This window comes from Delphinapterus leucas, chromosome 18 (genome assembly GCF_059928025.1).
Source record: "Delphinapterus leucas isolate spDelLeu-1000000601 "Yukka" chromosome 18, BTC_Dleu_Yukka2, whole genome shotgun sequence".
NCBI lineage: Eukaryota > Metazoa > Chordata > Mammalia > Artiodactyla > Monodontidae > Delphinapterus > Delphinapterus leucas.
The window spans coordinates 1218254-1234628 of NC_143146.1; the positions used below are offsets into that span (position 1 = coordinate 1218254).

General features: G+C 49.1%; 1 protein-coding gene across 5 annotated transcripts in view; it reads left to right on the forward strand.

Annotated features, from left to right (window-relative positions):
• Positions 1-16375, forward strand: part of PCID2 (PCI domain containing 2) — a 19605-nt gene continuing 3230 nt past the window's right edge. Inside the window, exons 1-9 of one of the 5 annotated variants that reach the window (XM_022576703.2) lie at positions 1-108; positions 5684-5773; positions 7868-7941; positions 9094-9159; positions 10261-10302; positions 11199-11253; positions 13733-13836; positions 14353-14428; positions 14942-15083. In XM_022576703.2, the coding sequence (XP_022432411.1) occupies positions 73-108; positions 5684-5773; positions 7868-7941; positions 9094-9159; positions 10261-10302; positions 11199-11253; positions 13733-13836; positions 14353-14428; positions 14942-15083 (685 nt within the window). In that variant the 5' untranslated portion in view covers positions 1-72. The other 4 variants (XM_089899332.1, XM_089899333.1, XM_089899334.1 and 1 more) reach the window with 4 other exon arrangements.

The following is a 16375-nucleotide window of genomic DNA, read 5'->3' on the forward strand; positions in this document are numbered from 1 at the left end:
GACCGCGTCCCGGAAGTGACGCGACGGCGGCGACGGGGCGCGCAGCTCCGCGGGGCGGCGGCGGTAGCGGCCATGGCGCACATCACAATCAACCAGTACCTGCAGCAGGTAACTTTCCTCGGCCAACGGGCATCCTGCCAGCTGTCCTCCCGCTGTCTTGGCCTGCGGGCCAGAGCTGGATCCCGGGCGAGTCTGTCCACCAGCTGCGCTGGAGCCCCTGGCCGCGCTCTCAGTTTAGGGGCGTGTGGGGAGGGGGGACAAAGTGGTGGAAGTAACGGGGGGACAGAGCAAGTGGTCCGGCTGCGAGCCGGTCTGTGTTAGCGATCCGCTGCTTACATCCTTTGGGAAGTGTGGCTCTCAGGGTTTTGTCCATACAGCCTGTGAACGCAGCAGCACAGCGCAAACATAGATACTTATGGATTCAAGGCTTGTAGTCTTTCCTCTGAGCTGTGCTAATTCGCAGAACTAGAACCGTGGTAATAGGGACAAGGAAAGGGCGAGTGGGCTTTTTAGAATTTCTGAAGGGGACTTCACCAGGGCTTTGCTGAATGAGGATGTGCGGCTGGGGAACGGGGAGGAGGCAAGAACGATTCCTAGGTTTCTAGCTGGGCAACAGATGAGCAGGACAGATTTAGAGGGAAAGACAAATGTAGTCTTGGACGTGTCAAGTTGGAGGTGTCTGTTGACAAGCAGGCCAAAATATCTAGTTGGCAGTTGAATATAGTCTAACAAGATTGGAAACATTAGTTGTTTGGTTAGTTGAGAAGTTGGTTAAAACGGGAATCATGAAAAAACAGATACATGCTTTAATCTTAACTTAAAGCTTACAAATATACATTCGTTTGCAGTCTTCTGAAGGACGCCTAAGACCTTTGCTTTAAGGATAAGTCCACCTTGGCCTTATCTTTGCAGAGTTAACATTTTTCAGTATCAGTTTTTATTTAAAGTTGAACAAGTACGTAGACATTTGAGAACCAACGTGAATATAGAGTCTCTCCAGAATTTTATGCTTTCTTATAACTTTTATCTTCTATATACTTGTATCTTTTGTATATTTCTAAGTCTCTTACAGTTTTCTTGCCCACACCTAATCCCAGGGTTTGGGGGGAGGGGCACCATGTGTGCCTTGAACAGTGTCTGAGCCACGCAGTGTGCAGTACAGTTTGTGGGCTGGATAGATGCAGGCAGGTGGAGGGGTGTGAGGCCGAGTGATGTACCAGTGATCGGACCTCCACGTTCTAGTGAGCAGTGAGTTAGAACTCGTGCTGGTCTGTCTGTCTCAGTTTCCTATGCCTCTGTTTCTCCAGACTACCGCTCGGTCCTGTTCCCTGCCTTCCCAGAGGAGCACTCTGAGAATCTCCTTTAATTGTCTGTCTTCTCTGTTCCACCCCACGGAACAGCGGGGTGGCTATGAGAAGAACAGGCATGATGAGTGCTTGGTGAAGGCTTACCGAGAACCAGGCGCTTTGGTACACGGCAGCTCATCATCGTCACTGTTTTCCTAGGAGGTTGGTCCATTGCAAGCCGCATTTTACAGAGGATGTTAAGTGACTTTCCAAGGTCACTGGGCTAGTAAGTGGCACATTCAGACTGGGAGTCCTGGCCCCAGAGTCCGTGCTGTGACACCAAGCTCACTACCTCTGTCAGTCCAAGCTTCAGACATTTCCTGTCCGAGTCAGAACCTGCCTATTCCTCAGCTTCCAAAGTTTATTGTTGCTTGAATCTCAGTGACCCTGTCAGCTTGGACTTATTTCTCACCTTTGCAACATCCTTGGCCAGCAGCCACCTGTGGACAAGTCGCCTTTCGTTCATTTCCCGTGGTCTCTGTGATAACTTCCATTAGCTGTTGGGTCTGGGATTTGATTTTACCCTCAGTAGCCCATGAGGTGTCTTGTTAGCTTCTTGGATGCTGGCAGAACACATGCGATTCCTGGGTCAGAGACCAGGGACCTTGTTACTCTGTGTGGCTCCCTGGGCCCGAAGTCCCACAGACGGTGTGACAGGCCCAGAAGGGTGGCTGCACATGTACCTGAGAGAGACAGAACCTGGGGAATCTACCTGGTCTAGCAGGCAGTAAGCAAGTCTGGTTTTTGTCTAGGGTTGGGATGGGGGAGACATTATCTCATTTCTCAAGGTAACTCGTCACATGAACAGCCCTGAGTAACGGCCCTAGTGAAAGAGCCAGTGGTCCGAGTCTTGTAGTGTGGGACCCCCAGCACGAGGGCCCAGGAGGGCTGTCTCTCAACAACCGGCCCGCGGCGACACCCCCTTTCCGCTCAGCACTCGAGTTTTTGCAGGCATTCCATTAGGTTTCTTTTTGAATTAATTTACCTTACATTTCCCCATGTATTTTACTTTAAAGATTTGTTGTTCTCCTTAGAAAAAGATCAGTTTGCATGCTTCTTCCCGAGGTGGATCTCTCCGTCACTTCTAGTATCTCTCTGAGGGCTGGTATTATTTTTTTTAGTGTGTTTTATTTCATTCTTTTGTCCGTTACACAAACTCTTATTTCACACGGCAGGTTACTTTTTAAAAGCTGTGTCTACATTAAAATTTTTTTCCTCCAACTTTTTTTCCTGAAAAATTTCAAGCCTACAGAAAAGTTGAAAGCATAGAATGGAGAGGTGTGTACCCCTCACCCGGGCGTGTACCCACCGTGCTCGCTCGTCCTTCCCTCCGGGCCCGTGCGCTTCTTCCCAGTGATCCCGTGGCCTTCACCTTCCTGAGCGTGCGCCTGAGACCCAGGCCGTCCGCTGTGTAACTGCAGCGCCTTTGGTGCATCCGAGAAACTGAACATCAGCGTGAACATCAGTATTTTCCAATGTAGAAGCCATAGTTTAATCCCCACCCCCCCCACCCCCAATCTTCTTTGGAACCTCTTTTTTGAAACCCAGGGTCCAGTCAGATCACATGGCATTGGGGTGCTTTGCCCTTTGGTCTTCTAGAAGAGTCCTCTTGCCTCTTGGGGAAGGGGGCTTTTATGACACGTGACCTTGTTTACATGTCCAGGCCCACGGCCACACGTGTAAATGCCTCACCAGCTGCCTTTATGTGGCTGTTCCTGGTGATTAGATTTGGCTTCAGTCGGCTAGTGTGGGTTTCCCGTGGCCTCTCCCAGCACTAGGGATGCTGACAGCACCACTTGGTTAAAGAGGCATCTGCCCATCAGATCACTCCACTGTTGAGGTACATTTTTGCATTGCGATGAACCTGTAGGCTGTTGGACGGACCCTGAAAACCACTGAGCGTCCTGTTCTCTACACCCTCTCACAAAATGGTTTTCCCAAGTCAGTTATTACATTATTACGTTAGTGGTTGCCAAGTGGTGATTTCCTATTGTTCTTTCTACATTTACTAGCTAGTATTTCATCAGTTAAACAATGCTTTCCTCTATGTCCCTCTTTTTGAAAGTATCATTATAGATTACTTTTAATACCTAGTTATAATCCAGGACCAATAGTGAGAATGTTATTATTCTTTTTGAAGCTCAAATTGTCCCAGATTTGGCCACTGAGAGTCCATTCAAAGTGGTTTCTGTGGCTTTTTTTTTTAACATCTTTATTGGAGTATAATTGCTTTACAGTTGTGGGTTAGTTTCTGCTGTATAACGAAGTGAATCCGTTATACATGTGTCCCCATTCTGTGGCTCTCTGACATGTCTCTGTCCCTTTTTGAGCCTGGCCTTGCTTTCTGGTACAATAATATATACTCCAGGCTCACCTAGTTCTTTCCCTGTCCCAGTGCTGGACTTGCCCTTTCCCCAGGGAGCTCTGGTTCCTTTTAGTGGGGAATAGAATTTAGAAAACAAACCTGAGTGCTAGGCGTGCCCATTGCTACTGGGGAGCCATTAATTCTATGCCTTTTCAGTGGCTGGAGCTAGAAAATGTATCTTTAAGGAATCATGAGTTCGTGAGTAGATGATCCCCCTGTGGACCAGCTCGGAACCTGGAGAATGCACGGTGACCAGCAGCATCCTGGGAAGAGAATTTCCCCCTGGGAGCGCGCAGAGCTAGTGAGCTTCACTTGGTGAGGTCTGCAGTCCCTGGTCCAGGCCCACAGGGACGCTCAACAGGCTGACCTGGGGTCCGGCTGCAGGGTCCAGTGCGGGTGTTAAGTGAAAGGGCCAAAGGTTCCGGGGCGTGACACATTAACGGGGACCGGAGCGGGTGACTGGTCTGCCTGCGATGCTAGTGTCTGCTGAGCAGTGCATCAGTCCTTTCAGACTTGCCCATGGTCTGTCGCCAGCCTCCTGTTTTCCGTCACACCCCCTGTGACGGGAACGTCGTGGGCTTTATCAGCTTCTCGGAGGCAGGGGCACTGATTTTGTGTATTTTGTGATTACTCATGATAATACATCAGCAAGTAAGCCTGCACGAATATCTTGTTCCTTGTTGTAAGGTAAATCCCCAGAAGTGGGATTGCTGGCTCAGAATGTAAGTGCAAGTGGCAAATTCTTTAGTTTGTGAACTGCCTTAGAGATGGTGGTGAAACTTCCCCAGTCGATGCTGACTGTGCAACCGACGAGGAGCTGGGTCCTGGAGGTGTCCAGGCCGTGTGGGCCTCCGTGCCTCCTGGCCGTCGGGTCACCGGGTGGGAGGGTCGCATGCCTCGCCGTTTCCACAGGCAGCTGCCCCCTTCGCCCTCCCACCAGCGGTGGCTGGGCTTCCGGTTGCTTTATGCTCTCAGCAATGCTCAGGGTGGTTGGCCTTTCGGTGTTCACCCTGCTGCTGGGCGGCGATGTGAGCACCCCTCGTGGGTGTGCATTCGTGTGTCCTCTTATGTCGCCCCTGCATATCTTTTCCACACCTAACTTTCTGTGCATAAATGATGCTGTAGTACGTGCAGCTTTATGCTTGGCTTTGTCTTCACTTATATGGTTAGGATTTTTATGTCACTTTTTGCTAAATATAAGTTTAAAATATCATTTGGTTTTCTAATTACAAAATTTCTGCTGTAACGCAGGCCTCCAGTATAGAAATATATAAAATAAAAGTCTCCTTGATCCCCCTGGCTCCCACTCCACTGGCCAGGGGTCAGCTGGTGCGGCCTGGGGCCCCGCATTTCTTCCTGTGCTTACATGTCATATCAATACTTAGTTTTTCTTTTTCTCCAAGATCAAGTTGCACAGTTTTTCTGCAACTAATTTTTTTGGAATTAGCAGTAAGTATGTTGTGGACACTTTTCCATGTTATTACAAGTAGATCTATTTGATTCTCTTTCACAACACCCAGGCATCCTATTGTATGACTGTGACACTTATTTGGTCATCGCCTTCCCATTTTTATTTTAAATTTAGGTTGAGTGGAAGTGCTTTGAATTTTGGACATATGTGATTTTCAAGATCTTTTTTCTTCTTCGTAAGCTGTATAAGTGGATTTTCAAATGTTTCTCAGTATGACTGAGTAAAATTGAATACTTCACCCTCATTAATAAGCAAATAATAAACTGATGGTTTATTCTGCTTTTTCATTGTTTTTAACGGTAAGTCACCTGTTTGCCTCCAGGAGATCTCATCTTCAAACGCAGTGATTATGTGCTGGCTAAGGAGAGTACTGATTGTTATATCTTGACTCCTTTCAAAGTAGGGAAAGTGAAGTTTAGGGGTGTGCAATGTGCTGTCTAGGTTCCACTAGGACAGAGTGTTTTATTTTCCACTTAGCTCTTCTCTTTCCAAACGCTTCAGGTCTATGAAGCAATTGACACCAGAGACGGGTCATCCCTTGCAGAGCTGGTGTCTTTCAAGCACCCTCATGTTGCCAACCCACGGCTTCAGGTAGGTGGTGGGACCACGCACACAGGTGTCTGAGAGGGTTACAGGGTCACCACCTTCCTAAGAAAAGTTTAGACTTTGAGTAGGAAGGAAACTAATATTGCCACTCTTGTTTGAAAATTGCCAAGTTCCTTCACGATTTATCTAATTCCAATTCATTTATTGAGCATTAATTGAGCACTGTGTCTCAGAGTCTGTCCTGAGATCTGTGCTCGTTTTCCTGCATTTAATTCCCACACGACTTTCTGGGGTTCAGAGAAGTGCAGTAGCAGGGCCAGGTCATCCAAGGTCATCCAGCGGACAGGCAGTGGGGCTCGGGCTCTGCCCAGGCCTGGCTCTCCCTGGAGCCCAAAACCGTGTCCTGTTGCTGCCAGTGCGGTTTTGTTGGCGCACGGCAGCTTGCGTTGCACGCTGGCTGCCGCAGAGGCACGTGGGCCTCGCAGAGCCTGCAGCATTTCCTGGCTGGCCGTTTACGTGAGCATCTGCCAGCCCCTGCTCTAAAATATAAGCATTCTTCTTTTTTTTTTTTAAATAAGTTTATTTATTTATTTATTTTTGGCTGTGCTGGGTCTTTGTTTCTGTGTGAGGGCTTTCTCCAGTTGCGGCGAGCGGGGGCCACTCTTCATCGCGGTGCGCGGGCCTCTCACTGTCACCGCCTCTCTTGTTGAGGAGCACAGGCTCAGTAGTTGTGGCTCACGGGCCTAGTTGCTCCGCGGCATGTGGGATCTTCCCGGACCAGGGCTCGAACCCGCGTCCCCTGCATTGGCAGGCGGATTCTCAACCACTGCGCCACCAGGGAAGCCTGAACTATAAGCGTTCTTGGTTCAGATGATGAATGCTCTCCAAGCAGTAGATTCTGTGGAATATATTGTGGATATGTTGTAATGCCCATTTCCTCGCGGATGGCCGTTACACTGTGGGAGTGTCCTATCAGGGACCTAAATTTTTCTTTCGAAAGGAAGTGCCCTGGGCTTCCCTGGTGGCGCAGTGGTTAAGAGTCCGCCTGCCAATGCAGGGGACACGGGTTCGAGCCCTGGTCCAGGAAGATCCCACATGCCGCGGAGCAATGAAGCCTGTGCGCCACAACTACTGAGTCTGTGCCCTAGAGCCCGTGTGCCACAACTACTGAAGCCCACATGCCTAGAGCCCGTCCTCCGCAGCAAGAGAAGCCACTGCAGTGAGAAGCCCACGTGCCGCAACAAAGAGTAGCCCCCACTCGCCGCAACTAGAGAGAGCCCACATGCAGCAACGAAGACCCAACGCAGCCAAAGATAGATAGATAGATAGATTAAATTAAATTAAATTAAATTAAAAAAAAATAAAGTGCTCGGGGTCCTGATGGGACTCGGGTTCAGCTTGCTGGCAGGTTGTCCCTGATACACGTCTGCTCGCCCATTTGTGACCTGAGGCTGATTCCTTCGCTCCAAAACTCCACGTCCTTCCACGTGACAGCTGCCTCGCTGGGCCCGTTGTCTGCCTGGTTGTTTCGTCAGGGACTGTAGGGTGGTGATCTTTCCCATGCTGTCATTCTCCCTCTCTCATTTATAGAGCTGTATCAGTGTGGATTCACTGAGTACTTTTCTTTTAAATTCAGTGCACTGCATAATCCACTGCGATGCTTGTGTTATCCAGAATTTGGCCACTGGGAGGCGAGGGCAAGTTCGAGGTGAATGTCTGCTGTCTCCCAGGACCCCGAGTGGGCAGTCCTGTCAGCAGGAAGTGAGCAGGAGCAATTGTTGGCCGCCCGACCCCCTTTCCCCCAGGCACTGTCTCCAGCTCCTTCGACCTCACACGAGGCACATAGTAGCTGCTTAATAAATAGATTAAGAGGTACATGAACATGCCTAGAGTATTTCCTGGCCTGTGGTAGACAAAGTGAATGGTGTCCATTTCCTGCCCTGTACGTAGGTCGTGCTTGATAAATATGTGTGGAAGAAATGAACCTTTTTTTCTGAAGTGCTAAAGTGTGAAGAGTTACTGTCAGCTGTGAAGTGTAAATTCTTTTGAAACAAAGGTTTGTCTGAATCTCTTCCTACATGTTGCATTCTTTCTGTCCCAGTTAATTTTATTTTTACTATTTTTCTTACGATCATTTAGATGGCCTCTCCAGAAGAGAAGTGTCAACAAGTTTTGGAACCCCCTTATGACGAAATGTTTGCAGCTCATTTAAGGTAATCCATGAGTGAGGAAGAAAAACAAGCAAATCTGAAAATTGCTGAACTGACTCTAGGGGTTTTATTTAACATTTTATGCTTGAAGCAGTGAAAAATTTCCTTTGAAAAAGTAGAAAAGTGTGTTTGTAATTTCACTTTGGTAACACCTATGAAAATCTTGTGAAGTTTAAAATACTTTAAAAAAAATGGAATACTTTCGAATTTTAATAAATGTTTTATTCAGGGACCACGTATGTTTTGAAAAGTTAACATGAAATGGTAATCGTGGATGTGTGTGTGTCTTCTGTGTAACGCTCTGAAAAGCATTTGGTATCCATCCTACTGGCCGCGTGGTGGTCTTTTGTGTGTGTGTGTGTGTGTGTGTGTGTGTGTGTGTGTCTTCTGTGTAACGCTCTGAAAAGCATTTGGTATCCATCCTACTGGCCACGTTGGTCTTTTGTGCAGCAGGCTGTGGCGCTCACTGTCGACTTGCGTTTTTCATGGAAACGCCCGGTTTTTAACCTCTTGGCCTTACTGGGGAAGAAACTGGAGCAGAGCAGAGCAGATGAAATTCTGCTTTTTATTCACATGTCATGTCTACTGTTTTCACCTCTAAAGCCTCGATCCAGGCAAGCTTCAGGTGTTACAGTGTGTGGGATTTGGTTGTCCTCCTGCCTGCCCTCTTCTCCGGCGTCCTGAGCGGGCTGGGGTCTGGGGGCAGGGTGGGGCAGACCTGCGGGGCCCCTGAGATCTCTGGAAAAGTTGGGGTGCCACTGTGTTTCTTGTAGCAACTCCCTAGCTCTGTGCAGCATGCGGCGAGGCGCCAGGTTTGGGGACGGACTGACTGACAGTGACACTGCCCGCCGGGCGTCTGGGTAGAGTGTCCTTGCCCATTGATGCCCGAGAAGGGCCATTTGCGTGTTGTTAGTGGAACCTCTGCAGCTGGGCTTCTCCTTCTGGGACTTGAAAGAACAGGCCCAGCATGTAGCGTGGGATTTCCTCCTGTACCCGGTGGTCTCTCGTGAGCCTCCTTGTAATCTGCTGGGTCAGTTGAGAGCAAGGCGTTTGTGCTGGGAGCGAGCAGTGCGGTCCGCGTGGTCCGTGCCGGCTCTCAGCGAGTGCGCGCGCTTGCTGCCCCTCCGCCCTCAGTGCCCACCACTTCCTTTCCAGGTGCACGTACGCGGTGGGGAACCACGACTTCATAGAGGCGTACAAGTGCCAGACCGTCATTGTCCAATATCTTTTGTCGTGGGCGTTACTGTTCAGTGTCTAACAGGTACAGCGGGTTACTTGGGGGCTAAGATCCTGAAACGTCAGGCCAGTTTTAGTCCCGCCTTTAGTTAGAAAGCAGGAGAAGCTCACTTAGCCCTTCCACTCAGGTCCTTAAATGTAGCCTGGCCTTCAGACTGCGTTCAGCCACCTACGTGGTAGGAAGAACACTGGTTATGATTAAGGATTTTAGCATGGCCTTCAGACTGTGTCCAGTCACCTACATGGTGGGGAAGAACACTGGTTATGATTAAGGATTTTATTTAATTCTGTTGTGAAGAATAATACTTTGTTGCCTTTCCAACATTCAGTATAGTTACAGGGATGGGTTAGTCCCCTTGGAGAAATAGAAGAACTTCCAGATCCGGGCACAGATGGAAGAGTGGACGCAACACACAGCATCGTTGAATTGTGGTCACTGAGGGCCTTAATCAAGCCAATTCTGATTTAAGTCATTTAAGTGATATCTTATGGCTAAGGCCCTGGTCAGTGAGTATTCTAGTACTGTTTATATGTATCTCCAGACTTTAGTTGCTTTTTTTTTTTTTTGGCCGAGCCACACAGCTTGTGGAACCTGGCAGTGAAGGTGCTGAGTCCTAACCACTGGACCTCCAGGGAATTCCCTTTAGCTGCTAATTTTTTAACCATCTTGCTTAATATACACGGAAGAGAATTGGTTACTGACCAGCCAAGTCTCCTCTGAATTCAAGAATTCTGTAATCAGTGAAATAAACTTTATACCACAGATCCTAAAGCACATTATATATAAGTTGTGATCATCTGAGCTCAGAGGAGCCAAATAAGCCAGTTTTAAAAACCTTATAACAGTCTTTTTCTTACTTTGGGGAAAGTATGTATGAAATAAATGTATTTACGTATACCTAATGATACTCAGATGTTTGTAATGTGGGCTCATGTATTTTTTCCCTTCAAGAACCTGCTGCTGTGATACATAATCTTTTAAGTGGTGAGCTATAGCCCTTACAGTTTAGAACCCTTGTTGTTCTTTAGTCTTTCAATTGTAGCATGAGTTGAACTTTTTCTGTCGGACCTTCCTTAATATACTACATCATTCCTACGGGCATTTCAGGCCCACAAAGAAGAAAACTGGTAAGTACAAACAGAAACAGCTGGAAATTAGCAAATGGCTTTTTTCTTTTTTAAAAGCAGAAGTTTTAATTGTGTTTTCTGTGTTGGTATTTAATGTTGTGTGTTGACGTGATAATATCAACACAGATAATGGAGTTTTAATAGTCAGTGTAAACTTAAATGGCAGGTCAGCCAGATTATTTGCAGTGTTTTTCTGTAAATATGAAGTATTTCAGCCATTCCATGCCCCCAAATATTTACTAAATATTATTTTTTCCCTTTAATTGTCAATTTTGAACTTACTTTGGGTTTTAAACTTGGATAAAAGATGTAGATCAGTTACAGTTCATTTGGGATGATGGAATACATAATAACTGGGTTATTTTAAATTCCTTGGTAAGCTATTTTATGATTTATTAAAAATCTGGGTAAATACTGCAATTCTGTTTATACTAAGATAACTGAAGGCTTGCAAATACCTTTTACTAAAAAAAAAAACAAAACCCTTTTTAAGTGAAGATCTCTCTTACACATAAAATTAACACTGCCAGCTAGATTTTGAAAAGTCGTTTTGTGACATTGGTCTGTTGCATACCTTGGACCCTGTCAGGAGATCGTTGTGAACCACGTCTTGTTTTAATGGAGCTGTTGGCTGGTGGTAGGGGCTGAGGGGAAGGAGACTTCGTGTCCCAGCGTAGGGGGAGGGTGCTGCCAGGGCTGAGCCCCTCGACTCCCCGGGACTCGTGCAGATGGGGAGGGGCTGCCACCTGCCCGGGACGAGGGTGAGGGAAAGCATAGCAGCCCCTGGGCGTGGGCTGGTGACCCCCTTTCTGGATGGTAGCCCTGGCCTCCCCACCTCTGGTAATGGAACCTCTGACCTCAGAGCGTCTTCAAACGTACTTGTTTTTGCCCCGTAGGGCTCTGCCTGTCATGTATGCAGTGGCACTTGACCTTCGAATATTTGCCAATAATGTAAGTTCAGTTTCTGTCACTGTTCTTTTAAACCCAAACTCGTTATCTATCTGTTGCTTAATTTCATATCATCTTTCCACAAATTTTGAGGAACACGTTGGGTCGGTGAACGTGGTGTGGAGAAAGAGCACGGGGGTGGCTTGGCTCGCGCGTGAGGCTCTGTGCTCTCGCCAGCTGTGGAGATGCGCCCCGTCCCGTCCCTAGTGTAGATTCAGGGAGTGCTGAGGGTTCTCTGGAACAAGGAGGATTTTATGAGTCGATTTCCCCTTGGGGTCAGCATAAGCCATTTTGGGGGCAGCAGTTCTTAACTTTTTGGTCCTGACACCCCTTTACAGTTTTAAAAACTATCCATAACTTCTGGTTCTGGACAAGACACAGTAGGCGTGTGTTTCTCTCCCTCCTGCTGGGAGTTTTAAGGCCAGCGTGGCTCTGAGAGGTGGAGGGAAGAAGGGGCAGAGCAGCGAGTTCCCTGCGTTTGTTTCCTTCTCATCTCCTGGGCGTCCTGGTTCGGTCCGGCACCCGGGGACACTGACAGTAGGCAGAGACGACGCGGCTCCCTCCCCTGCATCCCACCTCTGGGCGGGGAGCATCCCAGCTGCCTCCGCCCTGGCCTGCAGGCCCAGCCCTGTCCGCAGTGGGTGGCTGGTGTGAGCGCAGGCCTGGCTGAAACAAGGAGAGCCACAGTCTTATGACACCCCGGGCATCCAGGATATAATCGAGAGTCCCTTGCCATACCAGGAATCGGGACTCTTGGCCTTTGAGACTCTGAATGGGGGAGATAGTCGGCAAGCACCCGACACCGAGGATGGGATGGCGATTCCACCCCCGCCGCCATAAAACCCTGGGAGCAGGTGCGAACGCGCTTGAAGCAGGTGGAGACATCTCAGCAAAGAAATGCAAGATATAAAGCAGCACCAAATGGAAATTTTAGAACTGAAAAATATAATAACTTACATAGAAATTATTGAGGACCCCCAGAAGCTTCTGTTCATATGGGTTATATCAGTACTTACTGTATTAGAAATTTTAACTGGGAAAATTTTTAACATTGTTCACCTAAAATAATAAACCTTTTATGTGGTAACATAATTGACTTTCTAAATTAAAAAAATATATATTTTCAAAGTGAACAAAATGTACAAAAAAGTGGCATTTTTATCCGTTTTGATCTCTTCAATGTATGGCTCAACGGAAGCCGCTCAGATTCTTAGGTCTGCTTCTGAATTCACTCTTTGCAGTACCTTGTTTTGGTTGAATATATGAAGAAGTGTGGCCTCACGTAGATGTACATGGAAGTGGGAGGACTGTTCTAGTAGCCTTTTCAGGTGATCGTAGGTGCCCTTCTCTGAGCTACACCTTTTAAAACTACAAGAGTAGTTCTTAAGGGTCATTGCAGCGTGGCCTCTGAAGCGTAGCAGTGGCCGTTCCCTGCTACATCCAGACCCACTGGTGTGCCCTGCACGGTGAATGGATCTTTCACCCCTGTAGGATTTTGTAACGTTGTACATTGATCATTTGGAGAGTTCTGGTTCACTGAGTTACCCAGACGTTCCAAATGTTGACGTATTTCATTACGTGAAAAAACAAAAACCAGGAAAACTCTACATTTGTTAATATCTCCAGTGACCTCCTCAGAGAAGTCGTGAAGCAATGGAAAGCCGCCAGGCTCTTGGTGGTCAATACAAGTTTCCCAAAGTTCTAAGTTTTTCTTGAAAGTGCAGATGTCATCGGCAGCAGATAATAGTCAGTGTTTGCCTGGGAGTGACAGGCTTGCTTCATTCACTTTCCAGAGCCCCGTGCTGGCCAGTGGCCCGTGCTGGCTGGCCAGGCTTTGAGGTTGTTTGTTCCACGGTCCAGCTTGAGGCCTCGACGGTGGCCCCAGTGCTTTTCCTTAAAAACAGACGTGCTGTAGGCGGACTTCCCGCTTCATCGCAAAGAACACTAAAAATACATGTATTCAAGGCCTAAGACTTACTAATAGTGTTAATATTTACTGCATCCTCACTGACCCTCTGAAGTGAAGTTAGCTGCATTGGTTGGTTGATGGGAGGACGCGGGTGCGCGAGGTTCAGGACAGAGTGGCTGCAAGTTCGGTTGGGGCCGCCGGGTAGGCGCCGGTCCTGTCCATTGCCGTCCTCTGCACCGTCCATGCAAACGTCATGCGCGTGGGAGATGGGGTTTCGCGGCCAAGTAAGAAAAGGCTAGTTAGCAGCGCGTGGCACAGGTCGCGCAGGCTCAGGGAGTCCGTGACCGACTTACTGGCTTGAATTGGTTGAAGAGCGATTTGATTTGTGGAAGAGCTGGAACACGCTGTAGACGCTTCCGTTTTGTAAACGTAGTAGCACAGGCTAGATGGTCTCGCCAGAACCTTTGGGGACAACCCTCCGCTGTGCGTTTTTGCTTCTAGCTGTGCCGTGATCTTCTGTTTAACTGAGGTGTCTAGAGGAGATGAAAAGTGAAGGTTTTTATCTTCTATCAGGCAGATCAGCAGCTGGTAAAGAAAGGAAAGAGCAAAGTTGGGGACATGCTGGAGAAGGCGGCCGAGCTGTTGATGAGCTGCTTCCGCGTCTGCGCCAGCGACACGTGAGCGCCCCGCCGCCCTACCCGCCCTGCTGGGCGCTGGCCTTGACCCCACGATCGCTGTTAGCTTTTGCTTCAAATAGTCCACTGTCTCATAAGGAAATAAGAGAACAGAACCACTTCTTATGCTGCCGCACACATTTAGCACTTCTGGGCCCACGTGGCCTGCGCTCTGGGTCTCACGCTTTCCGAGGTCCCTCTGTGTCGCCGTGTGTTTCGGTGGCTGTGACGATAAGAGAAGGTACTTTTTCCTTTTCCCCAAGCGCTTTATCGCAGTCAGCTTTTACACAACATCGCTGCAAACTGAGCGGTTTTCGTCTGCTGTGGCAAGGCGCTGTATCCCCCGAGTACCCACGGTGTTAGAGAAGACGTCTTCTTTCGTGGCGTTGTAGTCTTCCGTGCACCTGACTCGAGCCGTGGGGCTCTAAAGACGCTAATTTGTTGCGGAAGCTGATTTTGCGGTTGACACGTGACATCTTTACTTCCCGGGCAGCGTTAACATAACCGTTCTCCCCGTAGCCGTGCGGGCATAGAGGACTCCAAGAAGTGGGGCATGCTGTTTCTGGTGAATCAGTTATTCAAGATCTATTTTAAGGTAAATGCTGTCAGAGCGCTGCGTCTCTTTGTTGGGTCTGCTTTCCGCCTGTCTTCCCAGACAGCCCTTCTATTCACTGTCAGCCAGCCTCCCGGGCAAGCGGTCCCCCCCCCCCCCCACCCCCGGCTGCGCACATAATCCTGGGAGCTGGTGTGCGCCCAGGGGCTGCCCGGCGCGAGGGCTGCTGTCAGCGCTTCACGCCCGTGGTCCTCTTTAGCCTCCGCCCGGCGAGGCGCGCGCTCGGCTCCAGGGGAAGTGAGGTGCCAGCGCCTCACACCGGTGTCGGTGCACGGACGGCCAGGCGAGGGGCGCCAGCCCGGCCCCTGTGCGGGTGGGCCCTCCGCGGTGGGCGTGGTCAGGCTGTGTAGCTGTGGTGCGGTGTTAGCATCAAGGCTTCGGTTTTGATGATGTGAATCCCACCGCAAGGAGGCGTGTACTTCGTAACCAGAAGTTTATGTTTGTTCTGCCTATTTATTTAAAATACTGTTTAGGGTAGATTGTTACTCGTTATAGATCAACAAGCTCCATTTGTGTAAACCGCTCATCCGAGCCATCGACAGCTCAAACCTGAAAGACGACTACAGCACTGCACAGAGGGTGACGTACAGGTACTATGTGGGGCGGAAGGCCATGTTCGACAGCGACTTCAAGCAAGGTGTGTCACTGCTTCTGAGCAGCTGGGGCTGGGTTCAGGGGACGTGGTCACTGCCTCCTGTTACTGCTGAAGGTAGACCGTGGGTGTTGGCTGCATCCAAGCTGTGTTTATTTTTGACACTAAGTTGGTTCCACAAGGGAAAGTCCCACGTGAAGTTCCTCGCTCCACGCCAGGTCTCTGAGACGGGTGCCAGCATGTCCTTTTCTGGGCACCGGTGTTCCGGCGCAGGCTACAGTCGGTGTTTCCCTATGGCCTCTGCTGGTCCCGTGGGCCCAGGACGTGGAGATGGGGCAGCGCGTAGCTCAGCTCCAGCCGCGGTGGACGAGCCTTTGCGCAGGTGCCATCTTCGGTGCTTGTGGCCGTGCGTGGCGGATTGGTGCCGCGTCAGAGCTGTGCTTTCGTGAAATCACGTTATGTGGCTCGTGTCATTAGCTTTCTCAAGAACGGGAAGCCACGTTTTTTCTTTCTGAGCTTTTGGAGTAGCTGGCATGTGGTGGTCCTTTATGATTCTTCTTTCGTCCTCAGACCAGACTTTTCTAAACTCACTTCTCTGACAATTATTTGCACGTGAAGCCATGTGACTTCAGGCAACACACCGGATGTAAGGAGCACCTCCTCTCCGTGTGTCAACAGCCATGGATGCTCCGATAACAAAAATAACAGCTCTCGGGCTTCCCTGGTGGCGCAGTGGTTGAGAGTCCGCCTGCTGATGCAGGGGACACGGGTTCGTGCCCCGGTCCGGGAGGATCCTACATGCCGCGGAGCGGCTGGGCCCGTGAGCCATGGCCGCTGAGCCTGCGGGTCCGGAGCCTGTGCTCCGCAGCGGGAGAGGCCACAGCAGTGAGAGGCCCGTGTACTACAAATAATAATAATAATAACAGCTCTCTCATAATAAGTGCTCTGTTTTTTTACTCTGTAGGGTCGTGTAGACCAACTTTTCATTTTCTTTCACGAAATCTTTATACATCTACAGCTTTCGAAAGAGGGCTTTTCTTGGTTAGTTCCCCCATCTTTTTCTTTTCCTTTAAATATCAAGCATAAGAAGATAAGCTTTTACTTTTTTAAAATAAATTTATTTATATATTTATTTATTTTTTGGCCACGTTGGGTCTTCGTTGCTGTGCGCGAGCTTTCTCTAGCTGCAGCGAGCAGGGGCTACTCTTCCCCGTGGTGCGCGGGCTTCTTATTGCGGTGGCTTCTCTTGTTGCAGAGCACGGGCTCTAGAGTGCAGGCTCAGTAGTTGTGGCTCGCGGGCTCAGTAGTTGTGGTGCACGGGCTGAGTTGCTCCGCGG